Consider the following 13,958-nt stretch of genomic DNA (forward strand, 5'->3'; position numbering starts at 1 on the left):
AAAATTGTGTACAATTAATTGAGAAGCCGTATTTATTTAATCTGCATATAAATTTTACTGGAGTGAGATAAATATTTGATCGTTTTGATCATTTTCTTTACTTTTTTTTACACTTTGGTGTTCTGGATGAATACAAATTAAATAAACGTGCTGTCTCAAAATCATTATCAAAATTTATTCATTTCAATATCGCAATATACAAATTGAAATGAAGAGTATAAAAGATTCAAGACACATTTACATAAATAATTCTTCACCGTCGATATTTGTCTTATGACAATCACATCACAGCTTGGTCAAATTTGTTCTATCACTGTGATCGCATAACAAAAGCCTTTTTTTTAAGTTGCATATGTTTACATATATTGAATCATACACAATTAAAAACAAAGACATCTTGTTAAAAGTCTTATATTGTCATTATAGTAAAATAGAGGGTAGTTTTTTTTTCTCTAAAAAACAAGGTCCAACTTATATTGTTACTATATTTTTTTAAATCAGTTTTGATACATCAATACTTTTAAGTCTTATACACTAAAAATATCTTTATTAATAAATAGGTATTTGTTTGTTTTTTTGGGTTTTTTCAATATTTTTTCTTTTTAATTTAAAATCTGTTTACAAACTTCAAGCTTGAAATGTCCAAGCTGTTGAAAATAAGGTAAGGCCTTAGAAAAGATAGGATTCCAAGTGAACAAGGGAACCACGTCTTTCACAATTTTATTTTTGAACTGTCTGCCTAAAATTTAAAAACTTTTGTGACTGATTACTTCCTCTTTCTTATTTTTTACACATTTTATTGTTATCCATTGGTGAAATATTAAAAAAAATCGACAAAATTACTAACTCTAGTAAGTCTATAAAAACTCATTCAGTCACAATAAGAAAGAAAAACTAAACATCTATAAACAGTCCTTTTTTTACAAATAATAGAAACATTTAGGACTCTTCACAACGATTTGAGTGATTGAAGGCAATTATGGTTTTTTTGTCTTAAATTTTACAGAAGTTAGATTATCTAAAAAAAATTCTTTTTGCAAACATTTTATTGTTCATTATAAAAAGTACTCTCAGCACAATTTCTTTGTTTTTACACCAATATATATATTTTTTTTTACTAGAGCGTAGACAAAGAAATGTGATATGGTGTTGATTTTTTTCTCTATTTTTCACAGATTGATGTCATATACACTAGTACAATAAAATTATTAAGAAATTATTACAGTCATCTTCCAAAAAAAAAAACTTATTTAAAAAAAAAGGACAGAATTTCTAAATAACTGGGCCATCTGTCGACAAGCAGTATGGGCACTTAATTTGGCGAAAATGAAAACATTTGGCCATGAAGTGTCTTTACTTGTTTGCAAAAATGAACAAAGGCAAAATGTGTTTGCCTATTTGTCTGTCACGAGCTCAAGAAGTCAATTGAAATTGCCAAGTTGCTTAACACGAATTCTTTGCTTTAGTGTGTCAAAAAATCCATTTTATATCACAATCTGAATGCATCCCAAAAGAGAGAGCTCCATGGCCAAAAGAGATTGCTCGACAGCTTCCGCTCGCGACAAACAGCCCATTTATAATTGGCATTTGAAGATCACATCTTTTTCTTTAGAATTTTACACAATTTACTGGAGATTTCCTCAAACGCTTAACATTAACATAACATTATTTTTTCTGAACACTTGGTTTTGTTTGTTTTTTTATATATTGTTTATAACTATAAGTAAACTCGTGTTTTACGAAGTTAATCAAAACACGGGACGATACGCTAGATTGAGCGGCTGTTTCGGCTACTCACCTTCTTTACAAATTATTATAAATTAATAAGGGGAAATTTTATTTTGTGTTTATTTGTAAAAAGATTTTAATGAGCAACTAACACAACAAATACATAATTGGCAGTGTTCAATTGTTATTTTTAAAAAAAGTTCAATTCACAAAGTCACATTTTGTGTTTTTATTTTATATTGTACAAAATCTAGAACAATCTTCCTAAAAATACTCAAAAAATACAAAAACTCAAAGGGTAAAAAATGAAAAAAGAGTATAATTACAGACTCTTCGTACAATGACAAAAACAAAACGCAAATAAATATGGAAGCAATTTAAAAATACAATGTTAAAAATGGACAATAATTCTAGAGATCATTAGATTGTGTTTTTTTCTTGATAAAGAAAAAAAATTAAGGACTAATTCGTTTTTTAAGACATTTGCTAATTAAAAACATTATATTCTTCAAATAAGCTAAATTGTTTTTCATTTAAAAAAAGTCAGACAAATGGCACATGGAAATCAAGTGGAATTGTTACATTTTTAAAATATGCAGTTCATTAAAAGGATTGTCTTTTTATTATAAAAGAACATAAAACAAACATTTATGACTTATTTTTTGCCTTAAAGTGTAATTTTAAGTTGGGAATTTTTATATTTTTCTTTACACAAAAATAGAAGTACAGACAGGCAGAAGACTGTTAACAACTTCCAAGGCCATCCTCACTGATACTATCGCACGCCCACCTCTTGCTCGAAAAAAATATTTCTGAGAGATGCGAAAGTACCTAATATCTAAACCTTCATACAAGAACATTTATATTATAAATAAACAATCTAATTAAGTGTGTCCTACATTTCAATGGTCCTAGGTCGTTCTTTTTATCCCTCAGATTGAAAAGTGATTCCCCAATCGAAAACAAGTGGACACAAACTCTTCAAAGCTTTCTAAGACATCTAATCATAAAACCTTTCCTATTCCTGGCTATTTACAATCATATGCTAACCGTTATTTTTAATAATAATATGCTTTATGTACAAAATTTTTTCTAGAGAACTCTGGTTTTTTCTTGGTTGTTTCCTTTCTTTTTTCATTAAAAAAAAGTTTTAAAATATAAAAATTCCACGCCAATAATCATCTAGAAAAAAAACCTTCATTTCTACACTTTCTCTAGAAGCGCTCTACAGCGACTTCATCTTCTCTTCACCTCTTTCTTTTATTTATTTATTTTTTTTGAAAAAACACGGGCAGTGTAATATACAATGTAGCTGGTTGTCAAAGCCAAATTAAATCACTTAAAAACGAACTAAACATTTAATGAGAGATAAGATATCTAAAAAAAATTACTTAAAAATTATTTTTTTAATATAACTGTTCTGAGAAAAAAATTTAAACGTGTACAAAATGTCATTTAAAAACGAGTATGTTACGGTGTTTCTAATGAAATAAAACATGTGAAATCAGTCTTTGCCAAATTTGAATACTAATGCTCACAGTTCAAGGGCTCTTCTATCTCGGTTGGCACATTTGGTAATTTGGGAAATTCTCGTTTAACACTTGGAATGTCATTTCCTTGGCTGCCGTATGACAATAAAATCCAAAAGCCGAGTTGAAAATTCAGTCAATTTTTTATTTATGCTGCGTAAATGAATAGAATTATGTTTTTTTTTCTCTCTAGTTCGCAAGCTTTGTGAATTTTACTGCTGGACCCAGCCTCGATTTGCTATTCAATCTTTATTTCTTGCATTTTCTGAGATCATTTATTGGTCGATAGGCCCTAAGAGCTTTATTTTTCACACAATTTAAAAAAGAACAAAAATAAGAACTTTTGAATCACAAATTTTGTCGTGTTTCGTGGTTGGGCATCTTCACCACTACAATTTTTTTTAAAGGTCAAAGTGAACAAAAGAAGAGATAAATCCTGATAGTTCAAAATTCTTGGAAAGATGTCTAAAAGTGGCAGTGTTATGTACAAAAAAATCATTAACTACTTTACAATTCCTTAATATAAAAAATTAAGAATAAATTCATGTGTCATATTTATATTGTTTTTTTTTTATCTTATTTACACACAAAATTGATAGTTTTAAAAAAGTTAAAAATGTATTTACTATATTGTATTTTTCAAGTAAACTTTTTTTTTTGCTTTTTTTCAATATCTTTTTTACTATTTATTTTCAATATTCACACGAAAAAGACGATTTTTGTTTCAGGAACTTAAAGACAACTAACTCTATAGGACCTACTAATTTCATTTCGTTTTTTTTAAACATTTACAATATTAAAAAAAGGGAAAACAAGATTTAACAATTATAAAACATGAGAAAACTAAATAACGATAAATTCATTTTTCTCTTATCTCTTCCACGCCACTAGTTTTTAAGTCTTCTAGCCTAAAAAAAAGAAAAACCTCCGCTTGCAGATCCAAAAAGTTACATATTCAGTATAAAAATTTTGTACTTGATGTCAAGATAAAAATTGAACGCTTTTGTTTTTATTATTATCATTTTGGTAGAATTTCAGAATGTCTTTTGAAAATGCATATTTCATTAAGAGGGGCGAATATATGGATATTGAGAACTTTCTAGAAAAGAAATTCAGCAAATACATGGGAAGTAAGTGGTGAACAGGCTTTACCGTTTTATCTTAAAACTAGTCAGTCTTCTAAAGAAAGCATTTTCTCAGCATTCGTTACAATGAGTTTTAACAGTTAAAATGCCGTTTAGCAGCACTTATTTGTTCACGTTCTCAATATAAAGTTCCTATAGATATTATATTTAAAAATAATAATGATAATAAAAATAAAATAAAAAATAAACCTAAAGTTTAAAAAAACTCACTATAACGTGCTTAATAAAATGCTCATTATTAATTAATTAGTATACTTTGTACTGAATTTAAGCCATGATTTGCTGAATTTATTCATTTTGTTTGTTGTTTTTTTAAGAAAAAAGGCCACTCTTAATGAAAAACGACTTTACAGAATCATAAAAGCATTTAATTTTTTCTTCTTGTAATATTTTGAAAAACAATGGCGAAGATCACGATGACGACTTTGAGGCTTCTCTCAGCTTCCGAACACAAAACTGAATGTCGGGAAAGATGTGTACTTAGTACTATATGACGAGACTTGATACTTATATCATGTAGCGTTGGCAGTGGTCTGCTTACGCCCCGTCCGAATGGGGCGCAGCCTCTGGTGATTATGAAGATATGAGTTTAGGCAGTCTTTACTCTGAACAGGCAGTGATGGGATTTGAACAGTCCTTGTCATTTCAACTCGTTCCACACTCACCCATTCATCGCCCAGTCTGAAAAAAAAAAAAAAATCTATGAATTGACAAGTTTAAGAAACATCGTTAAAGTCTTACAGGGATTATTGTTTAAGCGAATTTAATCATTCTTTAAATTAAAGTAACAGTTTAAAGCACGGGCATGCCGGCATGAGAATAAATTGAATTTTGTACATAGGATAAGTAATGGTGTTGGCAAAGGGGAGTCTCGGTGATGTATCAGCAAATCAAGATTGGGAGAACGGAAACAAGAGGGAAGGACATACAGGAGTCAGTACGAACAGACTATGTTATGAATCGTACTATGTGGAGAGTCGTACTGGTGGCCATTATGCCTGGCCTGTTTCAGTTAGAGTTGATAGCGAACCTGAATGTTAAATTTTTTTGCGAACATTATATCCTCCCCTTTGTCAAGACCTATTAATTATAAGTAGCTATTATATATAGTTTAAGGTAAGTTTATACAAAATAAACCTAAATTTTCTCGTAATACAGCTTTCTTCATTATACTAACTTAAATAAACCCCAATTAACTTTAAAACTTAGTACATAGTAAATAATTTAAAAATCATATTTTTGCTATTTCTATTATGTATTTAATCCAAAGTTATGTTGTGCGTTTTTAAAGTTTACTTGGGCATAAACAATTGTTGCCATAATTTTCATTTGCAACAAATCACACCTTTATAATTATGTAGTATGAAACACAAAAAATATTTGAAAAAAATAACAGCATGGTAAATACTTTTTTAAATAAATTGATTTATTCTGGTAGGTATTGTAGGTTGTGGTTTTAAACTTTCAAACTGTTTTAAATGTTTTATCTAATTTTATTAGAAACTAAATTTTATCAATTCTTGTTTCTTCTTGATGTCCTTTACTTTTTTAGAAAGAAGAAACTACTGTTTTAAATGTTTTATCTAATTTTATTAGAAAGTAGGTTTGATCAATTCTTGATTCTTCTTGATGTCCTCTGCTTTTAAAAATACAATGTTAAAAATGGACAATAACTCTAGAGATCATTACTGTTTGTTTTTTCTTGATAAAGAAAAAAAAATGAGGACTAATCGTTTTTTAAGACATTTGCTAATTAAAGACATTATATTCTTCAAATAAGCTCAATTGTTTTTCATTTAACAAAATTAGACAAATGGCACATGGAAATCAAGTGGAACTGTTACATTTTTTAAATGTTTTATCTAATTTTATTAGAAAGTAGGTTTGATCAATTCTTGTTTCTTCTTGATGTCCTTTGCTTTTTTTTTTTAAGAAACTTCACGGAGCAAAAAATGTTTAAAATTGTATAAGATTTGAAAACTGATCAAGAAATTCATGCTATGTTAAAATCTGTCGATTCTGACAATAATTTTGAACTCGTTAGTAGACGTTAGACGAAGATGAAAATGGCGAGCAAGGTGATGCTTGTAAGTCTAAAACTTCCAACACTTAGTAACTATAAAAATTTATAATTTTATTTTTCTTCTGTTCATAAAGTTTTATGTTGAAAAATAAGTAATATTTTTTGAAATCCCTAATTTTGATATTTTTGTTAAATCATATGTAGGTAGTTCTGTACGCATATATAATATATTTATTACATTAGTTTTATACTTTTATTTTTATTATTTTATATTAAATAAATTTTGTATAAGGTAACTGTTTTTATTAATAATTAATAAAAATAACATATTAATATACAAATAATAATTAATAAATAAAACAATTGTAATCTAGTTTCATTAAATTGTTTGTTTTATAACATATATTTTAATATGTTATTTGTTTTATTATATTGTTTTTATTAATTTGTTGGTTTTTTTGTTTAATGCGTGTTATTTGTTTTACTAGTTGTTTTATAATAGAAGTATTCTTAGAATGGTCCTATGCATAATCATTAACTTAATTTGTTAAGTTGTTTATATTATTTTTAATTGCCTATATAATATATTTATAGTATAAATATAACTAAATTATATTATTTAAGGACTAAATAGAAAAATTATCACAATTTCAAATTCTAATTTAAGCAAGTACACATTACACATACCTTTTACCTTATTGTATAGAATTTGTACATAGGATATTATTTTTCTACACAGAAGCAAGCGTTTGCCACTCTACAAAAATTTATTTAATGTTATTGAAACATTTTCAAGACAGCCGTACCAACAGACGCCACATGGAGCTAGGTCAGGCCAAGTCGAAATGGATCGGGACGCAGGTATAGTTTATGGCCGATCGGCCTACGCGTTGAAAGTGTTAATTGTAAGAAGTGTTAAGTACAGGACGGTTTGTAAATAGAATAAATACTACTGAATAAAATAAATCTCAGGGAGCAACAAGTTTCATTTACCCCTAGAAAATTAGAATTAACTAAATTAGAATGGAAAATGAGCTGAATTTATCTTTTATGTCTCAGGACCTAAACTTCTATAAGAAGGGCACAACTGGGCTAGTAACGCAGGAGAAGTTTATAGATCCAAAGCGATTATTTTCCTGAATAAAATATTTCTATATTAATTTTAATTGGGACAATTATTAAACTCAATTTGCACAAACGTTTTTGGTTTACCTCATTACCTGGTAATTAGTGTATTATTTTACTTATTTATCAAATTAAAAATTAAGAATTACTTACATGTTATTTGGAAACCACCTAAGTAACACCTGGGCTTCTCCGTTGAGATCAGTCCTTTTACCCATGACCTAAACAAAGAATTTTTTATAAAAATATTTTGCATAACTTAATCGCAAAAAAAAAAAAAAATATTGTAAACAAACCTTGCTTTGGAGAATTATCGAGTCACCGGGACATGTGTCAAATTGACCCTGGGTCCTCTTCTCAGTCATTTCGATTAAGTTGTGCTGCAATCCTATCATAATTCCGGCGTCGAAGTAGTCGTAGATCCTCGCTGTTAAATTTACAAGATTAAATCATGTTTCTAATGTAAGTACGTTTTGTTAATAAATGGGGCTCACCAGAGAAGGGCTGCCGGCGGTATCTCAGCTTCTTGCCGTTTCTCCTTATCAGCTTGTTGGTGAGCTCGCAACCTTTCTTGGACTCCGTTTTCTGATCCCTCTCGGTGAAGTGGTTGTTCACATGCCTCTGTAGAAGGGTCTGTAAAGATAGATAATATTAAAACCTGTTGCATTAAAAAAAAAATTGTACTATTCTAATTTCTTGTTGCTTACCTGACTACTAAACCTCTGTCCGCAGCCGTCAACGATGCATCTGTAAGGTTTGTTCCCTCCATGCGAAAGGACATGCCTCTCGAGCCAGGTCCTGGAGCAACTCTTCCTCTCGAATACCTTGCAATCTATCCACTGGCAAACAAAGTACTCCCCGAGCGTTTGCGAATTTACATGCGTAATCTAAAAAAGTTAATTTATTAGGAGAAGTGCTTTTAAAAAAAGTCAAGATAATTCAAACAATTATCTCTTTCAGATTCACTTCACGAATAACAACAATAACAATAATTTTTTTCAGACAGACATGTAGATAAATATTTATCTGCCAATAATTTTTTTAAAGATATTTTTTATATATTTCCTATTAAAGTAGCATTTCCCCAATTGAAATTTGATTTAATATGGATAATTAAACTCATTAATTATCATGATGCCTTCTTTGCTATGGAACCTCATTATATATTGTTTACGTAAATTCGAAAAGCTTTTAATTCCAGCAGATTTTCTTTGTTTAGGGTTAAAATGTAAATAAACAAAGAAAATCTGCTGTAACTACAAGCTTTTTGAATTTACCTAAACAATACATCATGATGCCATTTATTTACAATTTTCGCATTCCTCACAAATATAGATGTGTTAAAAAATTTACAAACCGGAAAAAAGCATATCTTTTTTTAAATTTTTACCGTTTTATTTTTTTCTTAACCATCCCCTTTGTATTTAGTAAAAATGTACTTACCTTCTAGCCAATCTGTTTTTTATTTTAATTATTTAAAATTTTCAATAATATTATTTGTCATGTCTGTCCTAAAGTTAACGTCCTAAATAAATACATAAAAACCATAACCGTTTTGAAATTAATCTTAAACAATCCCGTACTTTAATAAATAGAGTGACAAGATTACTTCTTCAATGATCAAACTGTTCCAATTACTCTAAAGTTTTATAAATCATATCGTGATTTAATAAAATAACGTCACCTTGAGTTTCTTCATATTTTGCTGAGCTACTAATTAGAAATTGACCCCAAAATAATCCAATGATAATGCTTATAAATTACGGTAATTCCTGATGGAGTAAAAAAAAATGAAACCATATGGTTGTCATCGCCCTTTCAAACTTAAAACTATGTGAAATGTTTCTGAAAAATTCCCTACCCTTAATCAATGATTAAGATAAGCAGGAATATCTTATGTTCAAAATCTAGAAAAATTATCTTCGTCTCAATATTATCAAGGAAATTAGCAGTTTATTTTTTCTGGACCAATCTTCAATTTAAGTTTATTTCATTCATTTTAATGTTGAATTATGTAATAAGATTTTTCACTGTACGTGTGGTTGTTTTTTTCTTATTCCCATCAAAATGGTCATTAGTTTATTTATTTTGACCAAATAATTATATTATCGCTTCTTGATTTTACAGACATGTATTTCTCAAATCACAGAATTTAATAATACTTTGATTTTATGCATCTACCAAGAACTAGTTAAATCTCATAAGGACTGTTTGTTTTTATTTTAAGTAAATCATTGTCATAATTTATGAAAAATAATTTTTATGTCAGTAGTATATTTAATGTCTCGTATTTATGGTTGTTTTTTTTTTTTTAATTTCCATTATTAACTTACATACTAGTTTTTATTGCTTCAATTGCTCATTGCTTAAAGGGTAAAAACACCAGATTAAACAGAAACAGAGAATAAAATTAGACAACGCTAAACAGAATCCTCCTTATAATATAAACTGTTTTTCAAATCTTCACTTTTACCAGGATGGTATTTTTGGTATTAGAAGCTGGTACTGTACTTCCAGTAGAGCATTGGGTGCTCGTGACAGTATTCTTCCGACGAAGAATTGCCGCCGAAGAACGTCTTGCAGGGTATTGTCACCGTTCTTACTTGTAGGGCTTAATCTCTTGTCTAATTGCAAGCCTGCCTGGCTTAATCTGGTATTTTCTTTCTTTTTTTTTTAATTATAATAATAATGATTTTTTATATATTTTACAATTCAACGATACTGATGATCCTAATCATTAAACATGTAACCGTTTATTTTATTATGATTTTCTTGCAAACAAAATATGATGAAGTAATCTAGCTTCTTACATATCTTATATATGCATTGCAGCATCTCAAGTATGTGGTCAGCTCTGATTGTTGGATTTATTGTCATGTATGTCATGTATGTTGGTGAAATATGTCCAATTTTTGCCTTTCCTGCTCTTTGGTGTGAGTCAAGATTGCTTGTTGTGTTTATTCCCTTGTTGATAGTTATTTGTAAATTTCAGTAAAAATTGGGCTTTATTCATTATTGGCTTTCCGTTTATCTATGTATGGTGTTAAGTTTGTGACAGAAATTTGACCAGTTTGAATTTATCTTTAAAAATAACAGAGGCATAATGGAGAGAAGAAAAAGAGAAAAATCGTGGCAACAAGTGGCAGAACAGTCGCTGTTCAAAACTAATTCATCATACATTGCTGACAAAAAAATCATCAAATTTCCTTATATTATTTATTTATTACGTGAATCGGGAAGGATTGATTCTATTAACCACTCGTTCAACATGCATAAATAATATATCTTTGATTATATTTTTTTGCATGTTTCTGCTAATATTTATTGAACTATGACTAGATTTCTTTTCTAATTTATATAAATAAAATTTAATAATTTAATTAATTATTAACTTTATAAATACTTGCTTATCATGGATAATTTTCCAGGTTTTCATGATTAATCTGTAGATTTCACATTGTTTCAACTTTATTTTTTGTAATTAGTAAAAAACACTGTTCTCTTTTAATTTCACTTTTTCAGCTTTTGTTTATATTTGTACAACCTTAATTATTTATTTATGAATTGTTGTTCTTACTAATTTCTCAAATTTGAATTTTATATTTCCTACAGTGCCCCCCCCCCATGATAGAAAAGCGGTTTTTTATAATTGACTGACTGTTCACCCTTTAAGCATTGAGTTGTAGAAACAAATGCCAGGTTTCCACTGGCAATGAGGTGGATTATTTGTGAATTATCTTTTTATCATATCTATGTAGTGTATCAATGAGGAGGACAACACTTTCGATCCAGCAACAAAAATACAATGGCAAGAAAACAACCATCTCTCAGTCTGAGTTGTGTACCCTCTTGTATTGCAACAGATTTGTTGGGAACAACGCTGAATTGATACAGAACAAAGCTAGGATACGAAGGTAACACAATAACCCTCCTTCCAATAGGAAATAAATCCTATGTTAGAAATCAGGAAAAAAAAATTCTGTCCTAGCCCTCTTATCCAGGTTTGACAATTGTCGCTCTTCTCATTCGAGCAGGTTCTCTTGCCGATCATAGCTGAATTCCTTGCCAGCATGCCACTCCCATCAGCTACATATATCCTCATTGATATATTGTTGTCATTGTAATATTTATCATGGTATCATTTATCGAAAAACTCTCAACTATTCTCCCATCTTGGTTTGCCAAGTTGTGATGTTGCAAGTTTTATCCTCGTCTTATCATAGTTATTAAATATTATAACTTTTTGGATTATTGTATAATAATCCATTAAACACCTTCCCATGCCAATAAATGAGGTAATTTAGCTTAGTCACTTAATATAATGTATGAATGATATTTTTTTCAGATAAACATCATGACTGATTTTTTTTTTTGTTGTCATATTTGGTTTTTGAACTGATGATTCATTTATTTCATAATTGTGCTCATTCAGTTAATGCTCCTAACTTCTGCCAAGTTACTCTCAATAATACATTTAAAAAATTTGCCCCATAAAATCCATTATTTCATTGGAGTTTTTCTGTCGGACAGGTTTTTTTTTTTTTTTTTTTTTTTTTTTTTAAATTGTTATCAATATTATTTTTCTGAATCAGAGTAACTTATAATAGTTTATGAAAACTGAACCGATGTTTTCATAATAAATCAGCATTTGCATCATTTTGGCTGTTTTTTAACTGATTTTGTCGGATTCTAACATCAATTCAATAGAAGGGCATGCGTAAAACCAAACTTAACACTGGCAACAATAAATTATGTTTACCTGTAGGTGTTCTAAAAGGGCGGATGTTGTATTGAATTTGGCATCGCAATCCGTCCACCTGCAGATTACGTCGGAGACGTAATGTCCTCGCCATCCGTTCTTAAGAGGGAACCTTATGGTTCTCTCCTCCTTTTTCTCTTTGCTGTCCGTGCTCCTGTGGAATAGGTCGGAGACGGTGTCAGTCTGAGAGGAGTCATCTTCTTTTTTCATAGAGGTATCCGATGACGAGGAAGAAGACGAGGTCTCAAGCGAGGTCGGACTAGGCTCGTCCTCATCCTCTTCCCTGGAAGATGGGGGCGTCTCGAGGAAGTCGGGGCCCTCCGAGGGCGACGCCGGGAGAAACTCAGTCACACTTGATTCTATCAGGCTCATCTCCTTATCACCATAAGCTTGCTTCTGTCCTTGAAACAGCTTCTTTGTCTTCGACTTGAAATATTCAGTTATCTTTCCCTGCTTCGGCCTCTTTGAAGGAGGGTCTCCGTCAGACCAGGGCCAAGTCGGCTGTGTCTGAGTAGGTGGCATCTCTTCAAGTGAGGTCGTCGACAGCGGAGAGCACGGCTCTGTTATATCGCTGTTGCTCGAACCGCAATCTCCACAGTGAACTGCCACTCCACTGAAACCAAACAAATGACAAAAATTATTATCAACTTTATTTCCAGGATATTATCATGGCATTTTGATTGTGCTTTCTTATTATAAAGACTTATCTAATCATGTGTATAGAACAGAAAGTTGCTCTAAAACCATCCCACTGTTAATTAACTGAACTGCTATATATAACTTGACTTTGGAAGCATAATTCACAATTTGTACAAACTCATCGGAAATTATCTGTCTAAGTTTTAAACACAAATTTATTTCTTCCTCTATGGCAAAATGTTATTTTAGAATAGTTGTTAGTGTGGTTAATGTTAATATGGTGGCAAAGGTTAAAGTACTGAATACAATTAATTCAGAAGAAGAAACATACAATTTTATTCCTTTTTGATAAATCATGAAAAATCAATAGTTCACAAAAGTAGTAGTAACTGGAACATCAGCATTAAATGCAACCGCCTGGGTCATGCTCAGTAAGCAAACATTGTAGTCAGTATTATTTGGAAACCGTGAGATGCGGTTTGGTGTGACATAGGTTTAGAAAAACATTTTCTTTATCGAGCCAACGTTTCGATCTTTATTGAGATCATCTTCAGGGCCATGGGATTTACAAACATTGTTTACATATACAAATACATGTAAGATGTGGAAAATGAATTTGTACAATGATAGAAATTTTAGACTCAAAGTATTTGTACTCACTCAAAGCGTAGTACACAGAAAACAAACACGTTGAGCGAGTACAAATACTAAAAATTTCTAGCATTGTATAAATTCATTTTTTCACATCCTACATGTTTTTGTATAATTTAAACAATGTTTATAAATCCCAGGCCCTGAAGATGATCTCAATAAAGATCGAAACGTTGGCACAATAAAGAAAATGTTTTTCTAAACCTACATCACACCAGACCGCATCTCACAATCTCCAAATCATCATTATTGACAGTCACTACACACCACACATTGTAATCAGTTATGAATTTTATGCGTTTTAAACAGTTCAATGTTATTTTAAACCCCCAGTAGTAGGGGAATACTGCTTAAAATAA

At 30.1% G+C, this 13,958-nt stretch overlaps 1 protein-coding gene across 1 annotated transcript in view; it reads right to left on the reverse strand.

The window, feature by feature from the left end:
* Nucleotides 1–3,899: 3,899 nt before the first annotated feature.
* Nucleotides 3,900–13,958, reverse strand: part of LOC106669782 (zinc finger protein jing homolog) — a 223,493-nt gene continuing 213,434 nt past the window's right edge. Inside the window, exons 2-7 of the mRNA XM_014399482.2 lie at nt 12,310–12,922; nt 8,258–8,437; nt 8,045–8,183; nt 7,847–7,977; nt 7,704–7,771; nt 3,900–5,083 (exon numbers count right to left, since the gene is read on the reverse strand). Coding sequence (XP_014254968.1) covers nt 4,915–5,083; nt 7,704–7,771; nt 7,847–7,977; nt 8,045–8,183; nt 8,258–8,437; nt 12,310–12,922 — 1,300 coding nt within the window. The 3' untranslated portion in view covers nt 3,900–4,914. The remainder of the gene's footprint in view (nt 5,084–7,703; nt 7,772–7,846; nt 7,978–8,044; nt 8,184–8,257; nt 8,438–12,309; nt 12,923–13,958) is intronic.

The sequence above is a fragment of the Cimex lectularius genome, unplaced genomic scaffold, assembly GCF_000648675.2.
Source record: "Cimex lectularius strain Harlan isolate CLEC.00 unplaced genomic scaffold, Clec_2.1 scaffold156, whole genome shotgun sequence".
NCBI classification, from domain to species: Eukaryota; Metazoa; Arthropoda; class Insecta; order Hemiptera; family Cimicidae; genus Cimex; species Cimex lectularius.